The sequence below is a fragment of the Rattus rattus genome, chromosome 4, assembly GCF_011064425.1.
Source record: "Rattus rattus isolate New Zealand chromosome 4, Rrattus_CSIRO_v1, whole genome shotgun sequence".
NCBI classification, from domain to species: Eukaryota; Metazoa; Chordata; class Mammalia; order Rodentia; family Muridae; genus Rattus; species Rattus rattus.
In genome coordinates, this window is record NC_046157.1 from 131,054,498 (window position 1) to 131,079,630 (window position 25,133).

The 25,133-nt window shown below is 38.2% G+C and overlaps 1 protein-coding gene across 1 annotated transcript; it reads right to left on the reverse strand.

Moving 5' to 3' along the window:
• Positions 1–15,343: 15,343 nt before the first annotated feature.
• On the reverse strand, positions 15,344–16,748 carry LOC116898182 (heat shock transcription factor, Y-linked-like). Its single transcript, XM_032899545.1, has one exon. The coding sequence runs from the start codon at positions 16,673–16,675 to the stop codon at positions 15,497–15,499; it is 1,179 nt and encodes a 392-aa protein (XP_032755436.1). The 5' UTR covers positions 16,676–16,748; the 3' UTR covers positions 15,344–15,496.
• Between the last annotated feature and the right edge of the window lie 8,385 nt (positions 16,749–25,133).

Sequence of the window (25,133 nt, forward strand, 5' to 3'; positions counted from 1 at the left end):
CAGCTTCTGGCTATTATAAATAAGGCTGATGATAAACATAGTGGAGCACGTGTCTTTTTATATGTTGGGGCATCTTTTGGGTATATGCCCAAGAGAGGTATATAGCTGGATCCTCAGGCAGTTCAATGTCAATTTTCTGAGGAACCTCAGACTGATTTCCAGAATGGTTGTACCAGTCTGCAACCCCACCAACAATGGAGGAGTGTTCCTCTTTCTCCGCATCCTCACCAGCATTTGCTGTCACCTGAGTTTTTGATCTTAGCCATTCTCACTGGTGTGAGGTGAAATCTCAGGGTTGTTTTGATTTGCATTTTCCCTGATGACTAAAGATGTTGAACATTTCTTTAGGTGTTTCTCAGCCATTCGGCGTTCCTCAGCGGTGAATTCTTTGTTTAGCTCTGAACCCCATTTTTTTAATAGGGTTATTTGTCTCCCTATGGTCTAACTTTTTGAGTTCTTTGTATATTTTGGATATAAGGCCTCTATCTGTTGTAGGATTGGTAAAGATCTTTTCCCAATCTGTTGGTTGCCGTTTTGTCCTAACCACAGTGTCCTTTGCCTTACAGAAGCTTTGCAGTTTTATGAGATCCCATTTGTCGATTCTTGATCTTAGAGCATAAGCCATTGGTGTTTTGTTCAGGAAATTTTTTCCAGTGCCCATGTGTTCCAGATGCTTCCCTAGTTTTTCTTCTATTAGTTTGAGTGTGTCTGGTTTGATGTGGAGGTCCTTGATCCACTTGGACTTAAGCTTTGTGCAGGGTGATAAGCATGGATCGATCTGCATTCTTCTACATGTTGACCTCAGTTGAACCAGCACCATTTGCTGAAAATGCTATCTTTTTTTCCATTGGATGGTTTTGGCTCCTTTGTCAAAAAATCAAGTGACCATAGGTGTGTGGGTTCATTTCTGGGTCTTCAATTCTATTCCATTGGTCATCTGTCTGTCTCTGTACCAATACCATGCAGTTTTTTATCACTATTGCTCTGTAATACTGCTTGAATTCAGAGATAGCGATTCCCCCTGAAGTCCTTTTATTGTTGAGGATACTTTTAGCTATCCTGGGTTTTTGTTATTCCAGATGAATTTGCAAATTGTTCTGTCTAACTCTTTGAAGAATTGGATTGGTATTTTGATGGGGATTGCATTGAATCTGTAGATCGCTTTTGGTAAAATGGCCATTTTTACTATATTAATCCTGCCAATCCATGAGCATGGGAGATCTTTCCATCTTCTGAGGTCTTCTTCAATTTCGTTCTTCAGAGTCTTGAAGTTCTTGTTTTCAAAATCTTTTTACTTGCTTGGTTAAAGTCACACCGAGGTACTTTATATTATTTGGGTCTATTATGAAGGGTGTCGTTTCCCTAATTTCTTTCTCGGCTTGTTTTCTTTTGTGAGAGGAAGGCTACTGATTTATTTGAGTTAATTTATACCCAGCCACTTTGCTGAAGTTGTTTATCACATTAAGTAGGTCTCTGGTGGAACTTTTGGGATCACTTAAATATACTATCATATCATCTGCAAATAGTGATATTTTGACTTCTTCTTTTCCGATCTGTATCCCCTTGACCTCCTTTTGTTGTGTGATTGCTCTGGCTAGAACTTCAAGAACTATATTGAATAAGTAGGGAGAGTGGGCAGCCTTGTCTAGTCCCTGATTTTAGTGGGATTGCTTCAAGTTTCTCTCCATTTAGTTTAATGTTAGCCACTGGTTTGCTGTATATGGCTTTTACTATGTTTAGGTATGGGCCTTGGATTATTCCTTCCAGGACTTTTTATCATGAAGGGTGTTGAATTTTGTCAAATGCTTTCTCAGCATCTAATGAAATGATCATGTGGTTTTGTTCTTTCAGTTTGTTTATATAATGGATCACGTTGATGGTTTTCCAGTATATTAAACCATCCCTGCATGCCTGGGATGAAGCCTACTTGATCATAGTGGATGAATGTTTTGATGTGCTCTTGGATTCAGTTTGCCAGAATTTTATTGAGTATTTTTTGCGTCGATATTCATAAGGGAAATTGTTCTGAAGTTTTTTTTCTTTGTTGGGTCTTTGTGTGGTTTAGGTATAAGAGTAATTGTGGCTTCATAGAAGGAGTTCGGTAGTGCTCCATGTGTTTCAATTTTGTGGAATAGTTTGGATAATATTGGTATGAGGTCTTCTACTGAAGGTCTGATAAATTCTGCACTAAACCCGTCTGGACCTGGGCTCTTTTTGGTTGGGAGACCTTAATGACTACTTCTATTTCCTTAGAGTTGCGGGGGTTGTTTAACTGGTTTATCTGTTCCTGATTTAACTCGGTACCTGGTATCTGTCTAGAAATTGTCCATTTCTGCAGATTTTCAAGTTTTGTTGAATATATAAGGAAAAAATATTCTAAGTGCATGTTTGCAAGAAACAAGCTGGACTAACCATTCTGTTATCAAATACAATAAACTTTAAATCAAAAGTTCTTCATACTCATCAAAGGAAAAAAATCTACCAAGATGAATCCCAATTCTGAACTTCTATGCTCTAATTGCAAGAGCACCCACATTCATAAAAGAAACCTTACTAAACTCAAAGCATCCATTGCACCCCACACAATAATAGCAGGAGACTTCAACACACCTGACAGATCATGGAAACAGAAACTAAACGGAGACACAGTGAAACTAACAGACGTTATGAACCAAATGGATTTAGCAGACACCTACAGAACATTTCATCCTAAAACAAAAAATTATACCTTCTTCTCAGCACCTCATGTTACCTTTTCAAAAATTGACCATATAATTGGTCACAAAACAGGTCTCAATAGATACAAGATGATAGAAATCCCATGCATTTTATCAGATCACCATGGACTAAGTTTGGTCTTCAATAACAACAAAAACAACAGAAAGGCCACATACACATGAAAGCTGAACAACGCTCTATAAAATGACAACCTAGTCAAGGAAGAAATAAAGAAAGAAATTAAAGACTTTTTAGAATTTAATGAAAATGAAGGCACAACATACCCAAATTTATGGAATACAAGGAAGTCAGTGTTAAGAGGAAAATTCCTAGCTCTGAGTGACTCTAAAAAGAAACTGGAGAGAGCATATACTAACAGCTTGACAGCTCACCTGAAAGCTCTTGAACAACAAAAAAAAGCAAATACACCCAAGAGGAGTAGACAGCAGGAAGTAATCAAACTCAGGGCTGAGAACAGCAAAGTTGAAACAAAAAGAACTGTACAAAGAATAAAAAACAAACAAGCAAATAAACAGAAGCTGGTTCTTTGAGAAAATCGACAGGATAGATAAATCTGTAGCCAGACTAAGCAGACAGCACAAAGACGGTATCCAAATTAACAAAATCTGAAATGAAAAGGAAGACATAATAATCAAAAATGAGGAAATTCAAAAAATTATTAGATCCTATCACAAAGCATATATTCAACAAAACTGGAAAATCTGGAGGAAATGGACAATTTTCTAGACAGATATTAGGTACCAAAGTTTAATCGGGATCAGCAAAACCATCTAGACAGTCCCATAGCCCCTAAAGAAATAAAGCAGTTATTAAAAGTCTCCCAACCAAAAAAGTCTCAGGACCAGATGGGTTTAGACATTCAAAGAAAACCTAAAACCAATACTCTTGAAAGTTTTCCACAAAATAGAAACAGAAGTAACACTACCTAATTTGCTTTTTGAAGCCACAATTATGCTTATACCTAATGCACACAAAAACCCAAGAAAGACAACTTCAGACCAATTTCCCCTATGAATATTGACACAAAAATACTCAATAAAATTCTCGAAAACCAAATCCAAGAACACACCAAAATGATCATTCCTGGCTTCATCCCAGGAATGCAAGGATGGTTCAATATACAAAATCCATCAACATAATACAGTGTATAAACAAACTCAAGGAAAAGAATCACATGATCACCTCATTAGATGCTGGGAAAGCATTTGACAAAATGCACACCACTTCATGATACAAGTCTTGGAAAGATCAGGAATTCAAGGCCTATACTTAAACATGGTAAAAGGAATATACAGCAAACCAGTAGCCAACATCAAACTAAATGGAGAGAAACTTGAAGCAATCCCACTAAAGTAAGAAACTAGACAAGGCTGTCCACTCTCTCCCTACCTATTCAATATAGTACTTGAAATCCTAGGCAGAGCAATTAAACAACAAAAAGAGGTCAAATGGATACAAATTGGAAAGGAAGAAGTCAAAATATCACTATTTGCAGATGATATGACAGTATCCTTAAGTGAACTCAAAAATTCCACCACAGAAATCCTAAACCTGATAATAAACTCCAGTAACGTAGCTGGACATAAAATTAACTCAAAAAAATCAGTAGCTTTCCTCTACTCAAAGGATAAATAGGCTGAGAAACAAATTAGGGAAATGAGACCCTTCACAATAGCCACAAATAATATAAAATACCTTGGTGTGACTCTAACCATACAAATGAATGGTCTGTATGACAAGAACTTCAAGTTTCTGAAGAAATTGAAGGTCTCAGAAAATGGGACGATCTCCTATGCTCATGGATTAGCAGGATTAATATAGTAAAAATGACCATCTTGCCAAAAGCAATCTACAGATTCAAGTCAATCCCATCAAAATTCCAAATCAATTCTTCATAGAGTTAGAAAGAACAATTTGCAAATTCATTTGGAAAAGCAAAAACCCAGGATAGAAAGAAATATTATCAACAATGAAAGAACATCTGGGTCAATCACCATCCCTGACCTCAAGCAGTATTACAGAGCAATAGTGATAAAAACTGCATGGTATTGCTACAGAGACAGGCAGGTAGATCAATGGAATAGACTTGAAGACCCAGAAATGAACCCACACACCTATGGTCACTTGATCTTGACAAAGGAGCTAAAACCATACAATGGAAAAAAGACAGCATTTTCAACAAATGGTGCTTGTTCAACTGGCAGTCAGCATATAGAAGAATGCAAATTGATCCATTCTTGCCCTGTACAAAACCTAAGTCCAAGTGGATCAAGGACCTCCACGTAAAACCAGATAAACTCAAAGAAATACAAGAAAAAGTGGGAAGAGCCTCAAACACATGGGCACTGGGGAAAATTTCCTGAACAGAACACCAATGGCTTGGGCTCATGTCTTTAATGGCATTATTTTATCATTTAAATGTTATCCCATTTCCTGGTTTCCCCTCTAGAAACCCACTATTCCAGCCCCCTTGGTTCTATGAGAGTGTTCTCTCACCTACCAACAGACTCCTTCCAAACTCCCTGTCCTGACATTTCTCTATCCAGCCTTGACAGGACCAAGGGCCTCTCCTCCCATTGAGGCCCATCAAGGCAATCCGCTGCTACATATGTAGATGGAGCCATAGGTCCATCCCTGTGTTCTCTTGGTATGGTGGTTTTGTCCCGTAGAGCTCTGGGGAGTCTGGTTGGTTGGTACTGTGTTCTTATGGGGTTGCAAACCTCTTCAGCTACTTCAGTCCTTTCCTCTAACTCGTCCAGAATACCAGTGGCTTATGCTTTAAGGTCAAAAATCTACAAATGGGACCTCATAAAATTGCAAAGCTCCTATAAGGCAAAGGACACTGTCAATAGGACAAAATGGCACCCAACAATTGGGAAAAGATCTTTGCCAATCCTATATCCTCCAGAGTGCTAATATCTAATATATACATAGAACTCAAGAAGTTATACTCCATAACTTCTTTTTTAATTTTTCAGTATTTATTTATTTATTTTAATTTTTATTAGATATATTTCTTTACATACATTTCGAATGTTATTCTCCTTCCCGGTTTCCTGTCCATAAACCTCCATCCCCTCCAGTCCCCCTCCCCCATACGGGTATTCCCCCCATCCATCCCCCTTACTGCCCCCTCCCCCATATTCCCCTGCACTGGGGGTCCAACCTTGGCAGGACCAAGGGCTTTCCCTTCTACTGGTGCCCCAACAAGACTATTCACTGCTACATATGCAGTTGGAGCCCTGGGTCAGTCCATGTTTAGTTTTTCAGTAGTGGTTTAGTCCCTGGAAGCTCTGGTTGGTTGGTATTGTTGTTCTTATGGGGTTGCAAGCTCCTTCAACTCTTTCAGTCCTTCCTCTAACTCCCCACAAGGGGATCCTGTTCTCAGTTCAGTGATTTGCTGCCAGCATTGACCTCTGTATTGGACATGCTCTGGATGTGTCTCTCAGGAGAGATCTATATCCAGTCCCTTCCAGCATGCATTTTTAGCTTCATCAATCTTATCTAGTTTTGGTGGTTGTATATATGTGGGCAACATATTGAACAGGCTCTGAATGGCCGTTCCTTGAGTCGCTGCTCTAAACTTTGCTTCCATATCCCTTCCTATGGATATTTTCCCCCTTTTAAAAAGGAGTGGGAGCATCCGCATTTTGTTCATCCTTCTTGAGCTTCCTGTGGTCTGTGGACTGCATCTTGGGAAATTCAAACTTTTTGGCTAATATCCTCTTATCAATGAGTGCATACCAAGTGTGTTTTTCTGTGATTGTGATTTCAGGATGATATTTTCTAGTTCATTCCATTTGGATATGAATTTCATGAAGTCATTGTTTTTGATAGTTGATTAGTACTCCATTGTGTAGATGAACCACATTTTTTAATCCATTCCTCTTTTGTTGAAGGCCATCTGGGTTCTTTCCAACTTCTGGCTATTATAAATAGGGCTGCTATGAACATAGTGGAGCATGTGTCTTTGTTGTATGTTGGAGTATCTTTTGGGTATATGCCTAGGAGAGGTATAGCTGGGTCCTCAGGTAGTATAATGTCCAATTTTCTGAGGAACCTACAAACTGATTTCCAGAGTGGTTCTACCAGTTTGCAATCCCATCAACAATGGAGGAGTGTTGCTCTTTCTCCATATCCTCGCCAGCATCTGCTGTCACCTGAGTTTTTTATCTTAGTCATTCTGACTGGTGTGTGGTGGAATCTCAGAGTTGTTTTGATTTGCATTTCACTGATGACTAAGGATGTTGAACATTTCTTTAGGTTCTTTTTGGCCATTCGATAATCCTCAGCTGAGACTATTTTGCTTAATTCAGTACCCCATTTTTAATAGGGTTATTTGGCTCTCTGGAGTCTAACTTCTTGATTTCTTTGTATATTTTGGATATTAGCCCTCTATCATATATAGGATTGGTAAAGATCTTTTCCCAATCTGTTGGTTCATGTTTTGTCCTAATGACAGTGTCTTTTGCCTTAGAGAAGCGTTGCAGTTTTATGAGATACTATTTGTCAATTCTTGATCTTAGAGCATAAGCCATTGATGTTTTGTTCAGGAAATTTTCCCCAGTGCCAATGTATTCGAGAATCTTCCTCACTTTTTCTTCTATTAGTTTGAGTGTGTCTGGTTTGATGTGGAGGTCCTTGATCCACTTGGACTTAAGCTTTGTACATGGTGATAAGAATGGATCAATTTGCATTCTTCTACAAGCTGACCTCTAGTTGAACCAGCACCATTTGTTGAAAATGCTATCTTTCTTCCATTGGACAGTTTTAGCTCCTTTGTCAAAGATCAAGTTACTAAAGGTCTGTGGGTTCATTTCTGGGTCTTCAATTCTGTTCCACTGATCTATCTGCCTGTCTCTGTACCAATACCATACAGTTTTTATGACTATAGCTCTGTAATGCTGCTTGAAGTTAGGGATGGTGGTTCCCCCAGAAGTTCTTTTATTGTTGAGTATAGTTTTTGCTATCCTGGGTTTTTTGTTACTCCAAATGAATTTGAAAATTGCTTTTACTAGCTCTATAAAGAATTGAGAGGGGTTGGGGATTTAGCTCAGTAATAGATCGCGTGCCTAGCAAGCGCAAGGCCCTGGGTTCGGTCCCCAGCTCTGAGAAAAAAAAAAAAAGAATTGAGTAGGAATTTTGATGGGGTTGCATTGAATCTGTAGATTGCTTTTGGCAAAATGGCCATCTTTACTATATTAATCCTGCCAATCCAAGAGCATGAAAGATCTTTCCATCTTCTGAGATCTTCCTCAATTTCTTTCTTGAGAGACTTGAAGTTCTTGTCATTCACAAGACACTTGCTTGGTTAAAGTCACAACAAGATATTTTATATTATTTCAGACTATTATGAAGGGTGTCATTTTCCTAATTTCTTTCTCAACCTGTTTATCCTTTGAGTAGAGGAAGGCTACTGATTTGTTTGAGTTAATTTTATATCCTGACACTGCTGAAGTTGTTTATCACATTAAGTAGGTCTCTGGTGGAACTTTTGGGGTCACTTAAGTACACTATCATATCATCTGCAAATAGAGATATTTTGATTTCTTCCCTTCCATTTTGAATCCCTTTGACCTCCTTTCACTGTCTGATTGCTCTGACTAGGACCTCCAGTACTATATTGAATAAGTAGGGAGAGAGTGAACAGCCTTGTCTAGTCCCTGATTTTAGTGGGATTGCTTCAAGTTTCTCTCCATTTAGTTTGATGTTAGCTACTGGTTTGCTGTATATTGATTTTACTATGTTTAGATATGGGCCTTGAATTCCTGATCTTTCCAGGACTTTCATCATGAAGGGGTGTTGAATTTGTCAAATGCTTTCTCAGCACCTAATGAAATGATCATGTGGTTCTTATCTTTGAGTTTGTTTAATAGTGGATTACATTGATGGATTTTTGTATATTAAACCATCCCTGCATCCCTGGAATGAAGTCTACTTGATCATGATGGATGATCATTTTGATGTGTTCTTGGATTCAGTTTGCAAGAATTTATTGAGTATTTTTGTGTCAATATTCATAAGGGAAATGGGTCTGAAGTTCTCTTTCTTTGTTGGGTCTTTGTGTGGTTTCAGTATAAGAGTAATTGTGGCTTCATAGAAGGAATTTGATAGTGCTCTGTCTGTTTCTATTTTTGTGGAATAGTTTGGACAGTATTGGTACGAGGTCTTTTATGAAGGTCTGATAGAATTCTGCCCTAAACCCATCTGGTCCTGGGCACTTTTTGGTTGGGAGACTTTTAACAACTGCTTCTATTTCCTTAGGAGTTATGGGGCTGTTTAGATGGTTTACTTGTTCCTGATTTAACTTTGGTACCTGGTATCTATCTAGAAAGTTGTCCATTTCCTCCAGATTTTCAAGTTTTGTTGAATATAGACTTTTGTAGTAGGATCTGATGATTCTTTTACTTTCTTCAGATTCTGTTGTTATATCTCCCTTTTCATTTCTGATTTTGTTAATTTGGATAGACTCTCTGTGACCTCTGGTTAGTCTGGCTAAGGGTTTATTATCTTGTTACTTTTCTCAAAGAATTAGCTCCTGGTTTTGTTGATTCTTTGTATAGTCATTTTTGTTTCTATTTGGTTGATTTTGGCCCTGAGTTTGATTATTTCCTGACTTCTACTCCTCTTGGGTTTATTTATTTCTTTTTGTTCTATAGTTTTTACATGTCCTGTCAAGCTGCTGACATATTCTCTCTCCTGCTTCTTTTTGAAGGCACTCAGAGCTATGAATTTTCCTCTTAGTACCTCTTTCATTGTATACCATAAGTTTGGGAATGTTGTATCTTCATTTTCATTAAATTCTAAGAAGTCTTTAATTTCTTTCTTTATTTCTTCCTTGACCAAGTTGTCATTGAGTAGAGCATTGTTCAACTTCCATGTATATGTGGGCTTTCTGTCATTATTGTTGTTATTAAAGACCAATCTTAGTGCATGGTGATCTGATAGGATGCGTGGGATTATTTCTATCTTCCTGTATCTGTTGAGGCCTGTTTTGTGACCGATTATATGGTCAATTTTGGAGAAGGTTCCACAAGGTGCTGAAAAGAAGGTGTATCCTTTTGATTTAGGATGGAATGTTCTATAAATATCTATTAAATCCATTTGGTTCATAACTTGTTAGTTTCTCTATGTCTCTGTTTAATTTCTGTTTCCATGATCTGTCCATTGATGTGAATGGGGTATTGAATTCTCCTACTTTATTGTGTGAGGTACAATGTGTGATTTGAGTTTTAGTAAGTTTTCTTTTATGAACGTAGGTGCCTTTGCATTTGGAGCATTGATATTTAGAATTGAGAATTCATCTTGGTGGATTTTTCCTTTGATGAATATGAAGTGTCCTTCCTTATCTTTTTTGATGATTTTTGGTTGAACGTCGATTTTATTTGATGTTAGAATTGCTACTCCAGCTTATTTCTTCAGACCACTTTCTTGGAAAGTTGTTTTCCAGTCATTTACTCTGAGGTAATGTCTGTCTTTGTCTCTAAAGTGTGTTTCCTGCATGCAGCAAAATGCTGGTCCTCTTTATGTATCCAGTCTGCTAGTCTTTGTCTTTTTATTGGTGAATTGAGTCCGTGGATGTTGAGAGATACTAAGGAATAGTGACTATCATTTCCTGTTATTTTCATTGTTAGAAGTGGAATTATGCTTCTTTGTTTTTCTTTTGGTTTCCTTATAAGGAAATTATATTCTTGCTTTCTGTACAGTGTACTTTCTCTCCTTTTGTTGGAGTATTCCATCTATTACCCTTTGTAGGGCTGGATTTGTAGAAAGATATTGAGTAAATTTGGTTTTGTCATGTAATATCTTCGTTTCTTCATCTATGTTAATTGAGAGTTTTGCTGGACACAATAACCTTGGTTGGCATTTGGGATCTCTTAGGGTCTATATGACTTCTGTCCAGGATCTTCTGGCTTTCATAGTCTCTGGTGAGAAGTCTGGTGTAATTCTTATAGGTCTGCCTTGATATGTCACTTGACCTTTTTCCCTTACTGCTTTTAATATTCTTTGTTTTGTACATTTTGTGTTTTAACTCTTATGTGACAGGAGGAATTTCTCTTCTGGTCCAGTCTATTTGGAGTTCTGTAGGCTTCTTGTATGGTTATGGGCATCTCTTTCTTTAGGTTAGGGAAGTTTTCTTCTATTATTTTGTTGAATATATTTACTAGCCCTTTAAGTTGGGAGTCTTCACTTTCTTCTATGCCTATTATCCTTAAGTTTGATCTTCTCATTGTACTAGATTTCCTGTACATTTTGGGCTAGGAGTCTTTTGTGTTTCACATTATCTTTGACAGTTGTGTCGATGTTTTCTATGTTATCTTCTGCCTCTGAAATTCTCTCTTCTATCTCTTATATTCTGTTGGTGTGCTTGTATGTACAGCTCCTTGTCTCTTCCTTAGGTTTTCTATATCCAGGGTTGTCTCCCTTTGTGCTTTCTTTATTGTTTCTATTTCCATTTTCAATTCGTTCACCTGTTTGGTTGTGTTGTCCTGTAATTCTTTCAGGGATTTTTGTGTTTCCTCTCTAAGGGCGTCTACTTGTTTACTTGTATTTTCCTGCATTTCTTTAAGGGAGTTCTTTATGTCCTTCTTAAAGTCCTCCATCATTATCAAAAAATGTGATTTTAAATCTAAATCTTGCTTTTCTGGTGTGTTTGGATATCTAGTATTTTTTTTTTGGTGAGAGAACTGGGCTCTGATGATGCCAAGTAGTCTTGCTTTCTGTTGCTTAGGTTCCTGTGCTTGCCTCTAGCCATTGGGTTGTCTCTGGTGTTTGCTTGTCTTGCTGTTTCTGAGAGTGAATTGACCCTGCTATAGGCCTCTGTATCAGCACTCATGTAGAACTGTTTTGCTGTTTTCTTTCAACCTTTCCTGAGAACAGGTGCCCTGATTTCAGGTGTGGCATCGCTCCTGGAGACTGTCTTCCAGCTGTAGGCATGGGCATGAATCAAAGGGTCCTGCCTCTGATTGCTCCTAGGTCCTTGCACCCAGGGGGCACATTTGACACTATGTGATTCCCTCTTGGGTCTGGACTGTGGGCAGAGGGAAGTCTCCTCTGACTTCTCAAGTGTGTCCACACTTTTGAGGGTCCAGCTCTCTCCCCCACAGAATTTGGGTGCAGGGAGCTGCTTGGCCGGTTCAGTTGGTTCTGGGCGCAGACCAGAACTGCAGTTACTGACAGCTGTCTGTTCCTATATCCCTATGTCCAGAAGTACTGTGCAGTTTACCCTTGGACCAGGGATGTGGGCAGAGGTGTGCAGAGATGGCAGTCCTGTGGTCTCAGAATGTCTGCACTCCTGTGTGTTTAGCTCTCTTCCCCACGGGATTTGGATGTGGCGAACTGTGGAATGGAATGGCAAGTTATCTTTCTTAATTCTTCATTTTTTAAGACCCAAGGATATTAATTTTCTCTTTATAGGTTGTTTCAAAGTTCCGTGAGATATTACAAATGCTGGTCAATGCTTGGTATGTATTGGATAATCAATAAATATTAATTGAATCTGAAAACAAACAAAAAACAAAACCAAAACAAACAAAAATAAAGAATGCCAGAGCCTGGGCTTTATATGTGTACCTCAGTGGCAGAGTTTATCTATAAGCATGAAGCCATGGGCTTGCTATCAAACAGTAAAGGGGAAAGGAATCAGTGTCAGAGTTTCAAAACTCTCCCTCTGAGGAAATGTAAGAGCTTTGGATTTCTAGAAACCCGTCTTCATCTCCCATTTTGGTGTACCTAAGCCACACCTGAGTTAGTATTGTTACTGTTTATAGTACTGGTTAGTGTTTATTTTCCTGAAAACAAAAAGAAATCACATTTTTCCATGGCTAGAACTTTGAAAGTAACATCCAAACCAGAACCCCAGGAAACAGAAAAGTATCAGATGAAAACCATCCCCTCAGGAGTGATTCCTTCCTACTGTCATCCAAAATGCTTCAAGGACAACAAAATGACACTTGGAGCACCTGCTCCTGGGAGAGTCCTGCTCACCGCTGAGCACGGAGCAGGAGTGCCAGGCTCTTACTGTGAGAACCCACCCAGACATTGAAACCCTCTGCCTCCTCCAGTCCTCCTGCACACTGGAGACTGAGGAGATGTCTCAGAAGCATCAGCTCCTCCTTTGCCTGGTGGGATATCTTTATCCTTGAACAATTTCTCCAAATGACAGCTCTCAGTCTCTGAGAAAATGCAAAAATTACCTTTTGAATCCATGCAAATGAGGGCTGAATCCATTCATTATTTCCCTCCCGATCCTCATTCACTCCTAGCTGTCGAAGTGTCAAATATGCAGGACTGGTAGAAAGTGTGCAAACATATTATCCAGCTAACCAAGTTGCCACAGGGAGCAACATTGTTGTTGTCGTTGATTTTAATGTGAGCAGGGCATGGCTGTAAAAACGCTCAGGTATAGCATTTTCTCTCTGACAGAAAATATTTCTACTCTTCTAGAAGTCAATGACAAACTTGGCTCTGAATATTCTAGAGCCAGGCAAAATATACATGCTGACCAAGTGTGCTTGATAGTATGTACTAAGGAAAGTGACTAAGAAGCTAACTGGAGCAAAGGCATATGCCTATAATCCCAGCCCCGGAAGGCAGATTTCTGGGTGCTGGGGTCCCAACTGATATACAGGCACAACTGATATTGCAGGGCACCCAGACCTACATAGTAAGATCCCACCTCAAATATTAATTAAAAATAAATTTTCTGTTAAAAGTAACAACACAATAACATCTGACCCTGCAGTGATCTTGAAAAAAACATGTACCGCATGATAAAGCATTTACAAGGGGCATGTCTGAAACCAGCTGTAAGAGTAGATCTTGCTCTATATTTCACCAATAAACACAGTGGCTGTAGTATGTGAGTCACATGAATATAAATTCACTAGTAAACATGTAACCTAGAATCTTATAGGTTTGGCTTAATATATATATCATGGGCATTGTTGCTATTATTCTTGTGTTTAGGGGCTATCATAATGGAGATTTTACTCTATTTGTAAATATTCACATTGTGAAAATTATCCAGTATATGGAGAAAGATGTTCCATTCCCAAACAGAGCCCTGGTATAAATCCCATCTCACATGGAGTACCTAGACTGCTAAATGCAACCCATTCCCACTGTTTGTTTACAGTGATGTTTTCCAGTTTGATTTTTAGAGCTTGAACATCTTTGGGCTTGCAATTCATTCTCTAGTTTAGTGGTAATGTCTTTCTACTTCTTGCCATGGTCTTATTTACGGTCTCTGTGCCGCCTCTGTAGAAGTTTGAGTTTGAGACCCTTTGTAAGTGACTCACTAAAAAAAAAAAAAAAAAAAAAATGTTCATAAACACCAGGTCTATTCCTCTGTAGCAGCTGCTTTGAGGAAATATCAAAGGAACAATGACTCTACTCGTGCTTTGCAGACAGCTGAGTCTGTTGGGAAAGATAATAGCAAACACTTAAGAGCATATACTCCGACCATAAACAATAACTATTCTATAGATTTTATGGCTCTTTATATTTTAGCAATCTACTTCACATTCATCACTGCGACTGTGTCTTCCAGGAGTCCCATGAAACAATCAAAGTAGAATTATGACTTTGATTTTTTTACTTCATATAAAAATTCTGATTTCCAAAATTGCAAACCACCTTAGCTTAGGGCACATGACTAACCCCAGGACCAGCAGAGCAACACAGGAGACAGTACTCAGCTTTTCACCCTGCACAGCACCATACAACATTTCATAAATATTTTCTCAATTAATATTCAAGAGAATGCTTGGCAATATCCCCTTGGACTCATAAAAACAGATTATTAGGAGATTACAGATAAGAACGATCATAGCGAACCACAACCACACTCTACAATAGTTCAAATTCGTGACTTATAGAAAAGTCACATACTTTATATGACTCCTGCTCTATATTCTTTTACTATATAGGAAAGGTTAAAAATGGAAGCCACCTAAAAATTTAGATATAAATATGATAGTTTCAAGTTCTTCCTGAAAGCATGTGAATATTTTTTTCTCCCTAGACAAAGAGAATTTCTCGGGAGATAGAACTTTGAAGTTTAAGACTTTAAACCACTCCAAGCCAAAATGAAAAAGAAAACAAAAACAAAAACAAACAACAACAACAAAAACAACTCAAGGCTACAAGTCCATTTATTACAATACTTTCTACAACAGAAAACTATCAGAAACTGCTTTGTGCCCACTAATTGAACTATGATACATCTGTACACTTATAAAAGAGGAGGAAAAGGTGGGAAAGATGCTAAGTGGGTAATTTTTAGGCATTTAAAAATGAATATACATTATATATGTGTACTTATATATGCATGTACACTACATATGAATACACAAATATATTTGTATAGAGACTCGCCAGTATTTATTTGTACACATATATGCATTTTTTAAAATCAGGAATATTTTATTTTATATGTGTGGATGTTTTGCCTGCATGTATGCCTGTGCACCACATCCATGTACTGACCATGGAAGCCAAAAGAGAGTTTTGGATCCCTTGGAACTGAATTACAGAGAATTGTTAGCCACCCTGTGGATGCTGAGAATCAAACTCAGGTGCTCTAGAAGACCAGCCAGTACTCTTTTTTTGAAAGGTGCACATAGAGTTTTATTGTTCTATTACGATAATCTCAGGTACACTCCAGGTGTTTGTCAACATGAATTCTAATCTCTGCTATCATGAATGTCTTCATAAAGAACCAAGTAGATTGTTGGTAATTATTAAATTGATGGCCTCACGAAGATGGGTGATGGTTTGATGTTGATGCCAACGTGGTAGATGCTACTCTTTCCTTGTGTATTGGTAACTCGGGTTCACCTTTGGCTTTTGAGTCAGAATAAGTAGATGAACTGGATGAAAAATGAGGAAACCCAGGTTGAAAGGAAGGCTCTCCCTGCATTTCAATACAACTATTCCACAAGTGAGACATGTCCCTGCGGTTTTGGGTGATAGAGGTTATAATGAAATTCACAGTGCTGTCATTCGCTTGAGTGTAGATTCTCTGTGAGTCCATATGAAGAGAGGACACCTCATTTAAAGGAGCAGGGCGATGTGTTAGCACTTCTTCAGGTGGCCTGAAGGAACTTGATGTTGCTAGAGAAAAGTCACTTCTGATGACATCCATCGAATCAGAACTCCCTTGAGTAAGAGAAGGCTTCTGTCTCAGATATACATTTGAAATACTAGAGCCAGACAACAGATTCCTCTCACTGGTTTGGACAGCTACACCCAAACTATGGTCATCCATCTTGCCCAAGTCTGGTCTGAAGTGTTTGTTCTTGAAATCTGGAAGCGATGGAGCAGCTCCACGAGAAACTGTTTTAATCCCAATTCTCCTTTTCATTCTTTCTATAAGATGGGGACAGTCTCTCAGAAAGTTTGGGTTCTGGTAGAACTGTAACTTACATGAGGCAGAAATTCCTTTTTCTTCAGCCAGGAAGTCTGGGAGAGAAGCAGACCTCTGGAAGTTCTGTCTCATTTTCCTAAACCCATACAGATTAAGTTGTCGAACCAGACTTTTCATGCTATCAGTTTCAAATATTCTGAAGGGGGCCTTTCTTTCCAGCACTTCCTTCTTGAAGAGTTCTTCATTGATCACTATGTAAGTCCCATCCTCATCCCACCAAATAGACTTAAATTTGTCACTGCCCACTATTTTCCACAGTTTTCTGGGGAAGGTCATTGAAAATAAGTTACTGTCTTCATCTGGCTCCGAGGTACAGAGGGTATGAGGCGGCCTCTTTATCAAGAATCGCTGAGCCAAAACCTGGAACGCGCTTTCCTCAATAATAGCCCATAACTCGGAGTCCTTCTGACCTGTGTTGTCACACCAAGGGTCACCGGAAGAGGTCTCGGAATCCGTTGATAGACTGTTAGGGGAAACATCCAGCATTTCTGAAGGTGCCTCAGCCATATCCTGTACACTTTACCCACATAGACTTCACATCTGAACAGCTTTGGACTCTGCAGATTATATTGGCGCTTCAGAAGTGTTACACAGATGAAAGTAAGTTACGACATCATAAAGGTAGTCAGTCTTATAGTTGTGACATCACAGAATCACTTAGGGCTCCTGGTGATCACTGAATAACATTATGCCAAAAGCATTCCTGTCCTTTGCAAGAATGTTCCCAGGAAAGCAAGAGAGTAGCCCCTTATTTACTGAAGATTTCAAAATGTCATCCCTAAAGACACTTTCTTTCCTCCCCCTTTGTTATTAGACTTTATATTATTTAAAACAATTTTAATTTTAAATATACTTTGATCATATTCTTCTCCTCCCCTAAGTATTTCTACATCCCTCTCCTCTCCACCCACCCAACTTTCAGTCCTTCCTCCAAAAGCAAGCAAAACACAATATAATAACAACAACAACAACAACAACAACAAAACAAAAACCCAAAGCCAGGAAAACAAAATAAAATACTGCCCCAAAAGTAAAAGCAAAACACCAAATTGTAACTAAATAAATACATGCCAAAACAATCCTGTGGAGTCCATTGTATGTTGGTCAGCTACTTCTGAATATGAGGCCTGCCCTGGAGTGGTTGGGATACCCAGTGTCACTCCACTGGAGAAAATCAGTTTTTCTTCTCAAAGCAGGTATAAATGACAGTTCCATTGTTAACCATGGCCCTAGTGCAACCACTACACTTAAACGTTAAGCAATCTCTCCATTCTTGACATACTTACACTTTTCTATAGAATGTTCTCTCTAGCCCTGACATACTTGCATTCTTATGTTTTATATATGTGTGTGTGACAAAAAAGAGCTGTACATATACATATATTTAATTACGTTTACAAAAGTAAAAAAAAAAAAATGCTAGCAAGGTAAGCCAAAACTAATGAAAACGGTAATCCTAGGTACAGAGTGAGGCAGAAGGGGCAGAAGTCAGACCCTGATTAACACACTTCTTTTCTTTTAATTCATACAATATATTTTTCCATGATTTCCTTTCCCCATCTTTTTTCTTAATTTACCAAGTTTTACTTTGGAATAACAAAAAATACTATTTTTATGTTTAAGACAATTAAATTACAAAGACAATCTCTAAAAGCAAAACTTTTTCTTTAATAAAAATCTCAATTGTTTGATTTTTGCAAATGCATAGTTGGGAGCTGGGGTGAAATCCTGCTAGCTCAGAGAGTCAGAGAAAACACCCAGCCAGAAGTTCTCCTCCAAGCAGTCTTCAAAACTCCTTTAAATTCAATGTCCCTCCTTTCTACTTCCTGTGTGCCTCTCTATCCACCTTCCTGACTTCCTCTTCCTCTCTATGGTTTTTTCCTACATTCACTTCCTGACCACAGGTTGCTTGCTTCACGTCTTGAACTAATGCAATTAGATGTACAGGCCCAAAGGAGTGCTTTTGGAGTATTTGATGGACACCGCCCTCAGGTAGCAGTCATTGGCCACATATCTTTATCAGCAATGCAGGTCTCTAGTACAGGATAACAAAGATAGAGAAATTGTGTGTACAAAGAAACAAACATATGAGAGATCTCTGTACCTTCCCATGCATTAAGAGTGAGAAACTCCTCTGAAAAATCTATTCTGTAAAAAGGAAGAAATAATTCAAAGCCAAACACTAACAATTAGTTAAACCTAAATATGCCTTAATTGGAAGTATAAAGCTTGCCTAGATGAAATGTTCTGCTCTTTGCCTATTGTTAAGAGGGAACCATGGTATATAGATGCTCATGGGAGAATCAGGTTAATATTACCTCTTTTCTTCTCACCTAGCTTAGTGGATTTTGTATGTGTGAAAGTAAGCTCAAACCATGGGTAGAAAAGAGGACTAATAAAATTCATCTAGGTAGAGAAGTATCATGTGTAAAATCTAAAGAAAGTCTTTTATTTCCAAAGATAACCAGAAATATGATATTCATAAATTGATGTCACGGCCTAGGCAAAGAGGAAATCGTCATATGGAGAAATTAAGATTCTGATAGAAGTTCAGTCCCCAGCTCTGAAAAAAAGAACCAAAAAAAAAAAAAAAGATTCTGATAGAAGAAAATTTACCAAGAATTCAAGATTAAGTGATTTGAATACAGGCATACTATTAAGCACCCTGCAACTATAGGCATTTTCACACATACTTTTTAAAACTGTGTTCAGTTGTTAAGTCTACCTTTATTTATCCTTAACTCCCTCTAAAGAGAAATATCTTTATCATGTCTTGTGTTTTTAAAAAGCAAATACTTAGGTTTTTAAAAAAAAAGTTACAAAATTGCTAACAGGCACCTATCAGGAAATTGCATTTCAATTCAGATAAACTTCAAAGTGATACAGGGTTCCCAGGGCCACTGTCTAGCCTAAAAGCAAATCAAGCTGAGGTCACATATAAACATATGTGTTTATGTCTCTTTTTTCCATGTACATTAAATTTCCCTTATTCCTCTAACAGGATGAAAACATAGTATTTTTTTTTTTTGTTTTTTAGAAAGTATGAAGTTACAAAGATCAATATTAATTCTAGAGCTATGGTTTAGATGCACTTTTAGATAAATGTTCTAATCTAAATCTCAGTTAGACAGACCATCTTCAATAAGCTTTGCCTGAATTAGTCTCCACAAATGTCCACCCTTACACGTGTAATCTCTGTCCACAGATTGCCAGGAACTCCGACATGTTTCCCTGAATGACGGTCTTGCCTATGTAGTTCAGTTTGTGCTTTGAAGTAGTTTTAAAACCAACTATTTAAAAATAGGATGTTCGAGCCACAAAGAGTTTAATACTACAGATATAAGTCAAAAGACATATAAAATTCACTTGATAAAACATCATAAAGTTACACAAGGAAAGAGACAAAATAAAATAAATTCCCCTAATGTACCGCAAATATCAACCACCACACACTACCTACAAGCCATATGTTTTCCCATCTGTTCTGTTATCGTCAACTAAATTTATAGTATTTGGGCTATCAGAAGGATTGTCAAACATGAGCTGGGCATGATTTTAAACCTAGGTGTTACTGTTCGTTTGGTTTTTTTTTTCTTTCTTTCCTTTTTTCTTTTTTTTAAAGGAGATTCCCACTTCTACACCCATGCCACCATTGGGGACATGTGAGCAGTTCAGATAAAATTCCCCCAGCATCTCTGAGGAATGGGAGTCAGTGATCAGAAGGTTTAGACAAATCATCACTAACTGATCAGTCTACTGCTTTCAGCATCCTGAGAGCTACTCCCAGGGAAGCTACAATTTCTGAAGGCAGATAGAATCCTTTGAAAGGCAGAAGGGCTGGGCCTGTGGCTCTAAATTGGGAGATTCTGCTGTTTCGTAGGCCAAATTGGAAGGTGTTGCTCTAGGACCCAGTCTTTGCTTCAGGCCATGAGTTTGGCAAAGTGTGGGATTATTATTCACTTAGACTGTGTGGCAAAGGTGATGAAGACACGGCTAGGATTTTGTCCCAACACTTAGGACTGAAGTCGGAGTAATTGGCTGCCTTTGAGGAAGGATATGTCCATGTTGTGAGGGATCCATGCACAGTGTACATAGCAATGCACTGTAGGGATGTTTGGAACTGTGAATAATCAAATCAGAAGACAGCAGAGTCCTCTGTTGTATAATCTCACAGAACTGAACTCTGTGGACACATGAAGTTTGGACAGATGCTCCTGAAAGGACCACAATGGAGATGACAAGTTGAGTCCTCTTCCAGGTAAAAACTGGGCTCTACCAGAACTCCTCACTCATGCGCATATCAACATGATGAAGGCTTAGTGTATAAATGGCGAAACATGGTGATTTTTACAGCCATAGAAACTAATCTGAATATTTAAAATTCAAATGACTTCTTAAACGTAAACAAAGCAAGCCATACCTAAGTATTCTTACTAATAGGGAAAATATGAAACCTTTCAACTCTGCTAAGCCTGTTAGACTGTCTTGTGCTTCAGAAAACATTGACTTCCTGCTTCCAGGAGGCAAATGGCCTTCTCTCGTTTCACTAGACTCAACCGTTTGGTTGGCTTTGGCAAAGAGAATTGGGATGGAGTTGGTGTTTTAGCTCTTGAGGGACATGGGTCTGCAACCCCTTTCAGACTTCATCTAGACAAACAGTAGCTCTGTGTCAACACTGCCTGGGTTTCCAAAGGGAGCAAATTATCCTGTCTGTGCCCTTGACTCCAACCTGAGGAGACAGAGCCATCTCCACAGGGCCTGTGAACTCAGGTAGAAACTGCTCCACAGAGCTTAGCTGCCTAGTCATGCTTTATGGAACAACTTTATGGGAGAAATTCATTCACAATACTATGAAGTTCAGTAACATCTCAATGACCCTAAGGTATCTTATACCATAAAATCAAAGACAAATGAAGGCAGACATCTTACATTAAGTGCTGACCGAATGAGCCACCATTCTTACCATCAGACAATTCAGTCTAGAAAAATTGTTAGCAGAATAGGCCAGAGCTGGAGCTTGTCTAAAGCAATCCACTTGGCAATGCTTCTTAAATTGTCATGAACTCATGATATTTATAACATTTTAATTAACCTTTCATCTCCGTTACAAGCATTTAATGCATAAGGGACAAAGGAAAGGTATCAATTGAATGTACTGCATAGAGAATTTGTTGAAACTAGGGAATATGAGTAAAATAAAATACATTTAGTATAAAATGCTCTAGAATGGATCCATTTTTAATGTGTCCTGAATTCAAATTCTTGCATAATGCCTTTCCTCTGATCATTTTATCTGCCGCCCTCCCTTCTCTCCCTGTCTCTCTCTTTCTCTCTCTCTTTCTCCCTCTCTCTTTCTCTTTTCCTCTCTCTCCTCTCTCTCTTCTTCTCTCTCTCTCTCTCTCTCTCTCTCTCTCTCTCTCTCTCTCTCTCTCATTAGATACTTGATTGAGAAAAGAATACAAACACTCTAAATTTAAAGGTTTCACTAAACAAAGATTTTATCATATTTGGGTGTAAAACTGTGCTTAAAATATACTATAATCAATACACTATACAATTGCATGCAATTAAACAAATAGCAATATATATCAATAATGGATATAGATAAATAACTTTAGAACAAAATTTTCTAAGATTGTTTAAATTAAGTATAGAGTGTGTATCTGTGTATAAATTGTATGTATATACATAATAAACTAATATATAAATGTTTAATTTCTTGTGAGTCTGGGAGTCAGGCCCGAAATAGTTGCAGGAAAAAAATAACTTTAATATACTATTTTATTACATTGAACAAGAATAAAGAAATGAGACAAAGAAGTTGAGAATGTGGTGGCTTGAAGAAGGCAAATGGCAATTGCATACAATAAATAAAGGTCTTAGCATTTTAGATTTTTGTCAACTGTTTTTAAATAATAATTTTAAAATAAGTTTTAAATGGAAAAATAATCATAGTCATTGAAAAAATGAAGAAGTTGATTTTTTTATCCCATAGTAATTAATGACAAAAGATATACAGAGAACTTTGTAAGAATAAACACTAGTGTCTAGGGAGGTGTTCAGCTGTAAAGTGCTTCTTTTGTAAACATGAGAACCTGAGTTTGGGTCACATTTAAGGTGGAGCGGGGGTTGGTGACACAGGGACATGGCTCTGTACAGGAGTTCTCACACTCTCTACAAGCACTGGAAACCACAAAAGCGTTTCACAGTCACCTGTAACTCCAGCTTCAGTGCGTCCAACACCCTCACCTGACCACAGCACACACAGACACAAATGCATGCATATAAGGAAAAATTGAATAAAATGAAAATTGTAAAATCAGGTATGAGGGAGCACATCTGTAATACAGTGCTGAGGTTAGACAGCCAATGGACTCGTTGGGTTCACTGGACTCTTGGGGTCACTGGCAAAGCAGTCTAGCCTAGTTACCAAGTTCCAGACCACTAAAAGGCCCTGACTCAGAAGTAAAGATGGATGCTGTCTGAGGAAAGACACCTTAGGCTATCCTCTGACCACAATACACACAATGCACATCACACATATATGCACACAAACATATATGAACAAAGATGGATGTCAAAATCCAAGAGTCTCTCAGATGGGGAACCTTAGGTGATTGGTCTAACACATTGTCTGCTTCTAAGTCTCTCCTAACATCTGAATGGTTGGATGCCTTTAAAGAAGCAGCCCCAGTACTGTGTAAACTGCTTCTCCCAAGAGATACTGCATTTGTATCTAGTTCTATGCCTTCATGTGTTCATGGCATATAGCTAATCTTCCATCATGTTTTACTCTCTAGATATTTTTTCCAAATCTTGGCTTCAGAACAAATTACAAATATGCATGTGTGTATGTGTATGTGCATATACTTGTATATATTAAAATTTTTATTATATAGTGGGAGTTTAGCAAATAAAACACAGTGTCTTGTGAAATCATGTGTATATAGTAAGCTAGACTATTCATTTTCTTTAAGAAACCAATATTCTATAAACCACCAGGATTCTTTGACTTGTAAACTGTTAAATTTAATTATAATTTTCACAGAAGGAAACATTTCTTTATCAAACAATGAGAGTATGGTAACCTAGGACATGAGTGAATTCTACCTGTATTCTAAGTCTATAACCACTCTACATTTTTTCAATAAAGTACCATTTATATTCATCTTTGAACATACTATAGACAGTAGGTGTGTGTGTGTGTGTGTGTGTGTGTGTGTGTGTGTGTGTGTGTTCATGTGTTTGAGTGTGCATACCCATAATTTTATAGCATTTTTGTCTGGGAACTTTGTGTATGCATGAGTGCATATATGTATGCACACATATCTTAAAAGAATTCTTAAGTGTCCCTTATTGATATAAACCATGGATACACATGGTTTGGTTAAATTACCCCTGCCGGGTTTATTATCTACTCTTTTCCCCTGCTGTTAGCATGTGTAATTGTATGGTTTTAAGAACTTGAGTGACTCACCATGAAGCAAGCTGAAAAAATAAGGGACAGATGTGTTTCTATGTATTTTTTTAAGGGTTGCTAGGATGGAAACCCTTTCATCTAATTTCAGAATCTCATCTCAGAGGTAGCTCTGGCCTCTTTAGAGGACATCTCCCCGACCCCTGAAGCCCTTAACTACCAGGAGGACAAAATGGACACACTGTAATGCCACCCGCTGACTTGGATGATGGAGTGAACAGGACCAGAATGCCCCCATCAGCAGAAGAAATGATCACTCCAGGGGTTGTTCAGGAAGGTTAAATGAAGAGAACCCTCTCTATGCACAAAGGATACAGTGTAGTGCTTTCCTTCTGCCCCACAAGGCATGATTAATAGGAGACAGACTAACAGATAATTTGCAGTGAAAGATCATAAACATGACTATAACTGTTGATCAGGTTTCAAAATTTTGGTCTTGATTCTTTAACTGCATAGAAAAACCCACCCTGTGGTTAAAATAAGGAAAAGCAGAGATTAGACAAAAGTCTTAATGGGAGGTCAAAGTCGCCATAAAAAGGTTTCACTTTTATAGTTCAGGGTCATACAACACATCAACAGTGTCCAAATCACCTCCATCTCTCATCCTCCCACCCCTTCCTGTGAACCATTGACTCTATGTAGAACAGGTTAGCCTAGAACTCACTTACGAGCAGCTGGGAGAAGGCACTCAGTGAAGTACCCCTTTAACAAGATCTCAGGAAACCCAATCCTGGAGAGAAGAGAGAGAGAGAGAGAGAGAGGCCATAGAAATGGCTTTTGAAAATGGTCTTTAAAATTCTAAGTATCTGATAACTCATTACTAGTTATCAAGTGAGATTTCACTCCCAGGCATATAGTTCCCAGATTAAGGGTAAAGGGATTTTTTTTTCTTTTCTTTAAGGATAAAGAATTTTGTGTCCTTCTGTGATTCTGTTCTTAGCTGATTTAATACTGTTTCCTTCATTTGTAACTTGAAGATCTTAAGCTACATAGCAAACCACTGGGTTGCCCCTTTTAGACAGGGGTCTACATCCCATATCACTGTGGAGAAAACAAAAGAGAATTGTGGGTCCAGTCTGCAACACCACCCAAGGTCTCCATGAGCAAAAGCAAGGCTCTACCTTGCTTTTGTAGGAGGGGTCATCCTTACTCCAAAAGCTCTTGGAAAGACATAGACTTGACTGACGGCTTGCAAGAAGGTGGAGAGAAAGGAAGAAAAGGAATATTGCTCACCAGAGAAAGCAGATTATGAGTGAGCAAAAGTCATACATGGCTTAAGCATGGAGCTAGCTTAGAAAACACATGGAGTGCCAGATTCCGTCCCTTCCCATTGGAGCATCACGGGGAAACGAGTTGGTCTTTGGGAAACCCCATTTTTTCATTTCACACACTTGCTTACCTACCTCACAAGGCTGTTGGTGAAATTATGGATGGGAAAAGTATGTCTTCCACTGTAAAAGCCTGTGCTATTACTATAACCCACCATTT